At 56.8% G+C, this 2,952-nt stretch overlaps 1 protein-coding gene across 1 annotated transcript; it reads left to right on the top strand.

Moving 5' to 3' along the window:
* The first annotated feature begins 461 nt into the window (after positions 1 to 461).
* On the top strand, positions 462 to 2,952 carry LOC117836646 (silicon efflux transporter LSI3). Its single transcript, XM_034716111.2, has 3 exons — positions 462 to 1,693; positions 1,862 to 2,051; positions 2,187 to 2,952. Exons 1-3 carry the CDS (start codon positions 674 to 676, stop codon positions 2,459 to 2,461), a joined length of 1,485 nt encoding a protein of 494 aa, XP_034572002.1. The 5' UTR covers positions 462 to 673; the 3' UTR covers positions 2,462 to 2,952.

The raw sequence follows: 2,952 nt of genomic DNA, 5'->3' as shown, positions 1-2,952 counted from the left end.
ACAATTCCAACATTTTTGGATTCCAAAATCCTTTTCCTCTCAATAGCATATTGAGGAAGAATATACATTGTCGCGATTAGTATCCAAAGACTGTTGAAATTAGCACTCGCGAGTGCACACAGCTGATGATCCACTGACAGCTCTTCGCCTCTTCCTACGTGTACAGAGGGCCCACAGAGGCACCCAAAGGATATCTGTGCACGTGGCAGCCTAGGATTGCAGGACTCCATCTTCTTGACGGATGACGTGTCACACATGCATACATGTACTGTAAAGTCTACGCTTAGCGTGTACGTAGAGAGAGGGTCGGATTGCATGTCGAGCTGGGAATAGTAATTTAGCACGCGTGATATGAAGCTAGCTAAGCTTACATAGGAAGTGCGTGCTTACATATATGCAGATCATTTGGTCCCGTTGAATTTGACATGGCATCGATCGTGCCGTGTAACCAGCCTGCTGTAGCTACCCCCCTAGTTCCTAGTAGGCTACTCCAAGATATTTGACGTCAGCTGGAAAGCATGCAGCTTCTCGCTCTCCCTCTGCTGCTACTTAAACCTCAGGTGTGCCACCCCTCTGCTTCGTCAGAGCAGAGAGCTGCAGTGACAGAGCAAGAGGCCAAGGCACTAGCCAATAACCCAAGGAGAGAGTGGTAAACGATCGAAACCGATCAGCCATGACTGAGCTGGCGCCTCTCCCCAAGGTGTTGCTGGGGTCGCTGGCGTTCGGGGTGTTCTGGATGCTGGCGGTGTTCCCGTCGGTGCCGTTCCTCCCGATCGGCCGCACGGCGGGGGCGCTGCTGGGGGCGGTGCTCATGATCGTGTTCCACGTGATCAGCCCCGACGACGCGTACGCCTCCATTGACCTCCCGATCCTGGGCCTGCTCTTCGCCACTATGGTGCTCGGCGGCTACCTCAAGGGCGCCGGCATGTTCAAGCACCTGGGCGCGGTGCTGGCGTGGCGGAGCCAGGGTGGGCGCGACCTGCTCTGCCGCGTCTGCGTCGTCACGGCGCTCGCCAGCGCGCTCTTCACCAACGACACCTGCTGCGTGGTGCTCACCGAGTTCGTGCTCGAGCTCGCCGCCGAGCGGGGGCTACCCGCCAAGCCCTTCCTGCTCGCGCTCGCCACCAGCGCCAACGTCGGCTCCAGCGCCACCCCCATCGGGAACCCGCAGAACCTCGTCATCGCCTTCAACAGCAGGATCACCTTCCTCCAGTTCTTCTTCGGCATCCTCCCGGCCATGCTCGCCGGGATGGCCGTCAACACGGTCATGCTGCTCTGCATGTACTGGAAGGACCTCGAGGGCGCCAGCCCCGACGAGGTCGCCGCCGTCAAGGAGGCGGAGGCCGCCGAGGAGGGGCGCTCGCCGGCGGCCTCGGTGCTCTCGCTCAACAAGTGCAGTACTAGCCCCGGCGGCGGCGCCGCCCTGCGCCTGCGCCAGAACGGCCACGCCAACGGCAATAACGGCCACGACGCGGAGTCGGTGATGTCGGAGAACATCTCGACCAAGCACCGGTGGTTCATGCAGTGCTCGGAGCAGCGGCGGAAGCTGTTCCTCAAGAGCTTCGCGTACGTGGTCACCGTCGGCATGCTCGTCGCCTACATGCTCGGGCTCAACATGTCATGGACAGCCATCACCACCGCCATCGCCCTCGTCGTCGTCGACTTCCGCGACGCCGAGCCGTGCCTCGACAAGGTATATACGATCGTGTTCGTTTAGTCTGTCCCATGCATCATGCTACTAGCTAGCCACTAGACGGCCGCGAGGCAGGGAATTATTGAAGGAAGAGGGGCACGCGGTGGGCATGCACGTCTCGATCATGTAGGTGTCGCGCGTGTCTGATCTGATGATCATGATGTGCAGGTGTCCTACTCGCTGCTGGTCTTCTTCTCGGGGATGTTTGTGACGGTGAGCGGCTTCAACAAGACGGGGCTCCCCGGGGCCATCTGGAACTTCATGGCGCCCTACGCCAAGATCAACCACGTCAGCGGCGTCACCGTGCTCTCCCTCATCATCCTGCTCCTCTCCAACCTCGCCTCCAACGTGCCAACTGGTGAATTAATTAATAAGCTCCAACTTTTTAATTATATTATTACACACTGTCTGCCATATCGGAAATTAAATGATGTCTGTCGTTTGTCCAAGTGTGTCACGGCCAGCTCGTTAAGCACTAATGCTGTACTCGCAGTGCTGCTGATGGGGGACGAGGTGGCGGCGTCCGCGGCGACCATCTCCGCGTCGGCGGTGACGCGGTCGTGGCTGCTGCTGGCGTGGGTGAGCACGGTGGCGGGCAACCTGTCGCTGCTGGGGTCGGCGGCGAACCTGATCGTGTGCGAGCAGGCGCGCCGCGCGCCGCGCAACGCCCACGACCTCACCTTCTGGAGCCACGTCGTGTTCGGTGTCCCCTCCACGCTCGTCGTCACCGCCATCGGCATACCGCTCATCGGCAAGATCTCCGTCTAGCTGCTAATTAATAGCTTCACTGCTACTGTAGTTAATTAGCACGTACAGAGGATCCATGGACGCATGCAGCTTCAACAACGTCGTGCCATGGCGACCGGTCAACGAGCGAGCAAGCTAAGGCAAAAATCAAGCCCTGCACCCTCATGCATGTACGCATGACTCAAGTGTGCGATTATTTATTAATTAATTAGTGCGTACTTTTCAAGTCTCAGTTATATATGTATATATATAGCTTTATTTGCCCTGCTCTGAGACAAACTGTTGTAAGTCGGTCGTGACTAGAGCAGTGACGTCAGATGCTAAGAAATTAAGATGCAGCAATGTGCTAATAAGCAGCGCATATGCATGCAACACATCTGACCTGGTTTGCAGCTTTGGTTTGGTTGAATCTAGGTAATGATGTACTGGCTGGTGAGTATTGAGAATCATTGAATCAGCCTGATGCATGGTTTCAAGTCTAAAGATAAAATTTGCACCTGCGTTCACTACTA

Source organism: Setaria viridis, chromosome 9 (genome assembly GCF_005286985.2).
Source record: "Setaria viridis chromosome 9, Setaria_viridis_v4.0, whole genome shotgun sequence".
Taxonomy (NCBI): Eukaryota; Viridiplantae; Streptophyta; class Magnoliopsida; order Poales; family Poaceae; genus Setaria; species Setaria viridis.
This window is presented reverse-complemented; position numbering and strand designations above follow the sequence as displayed.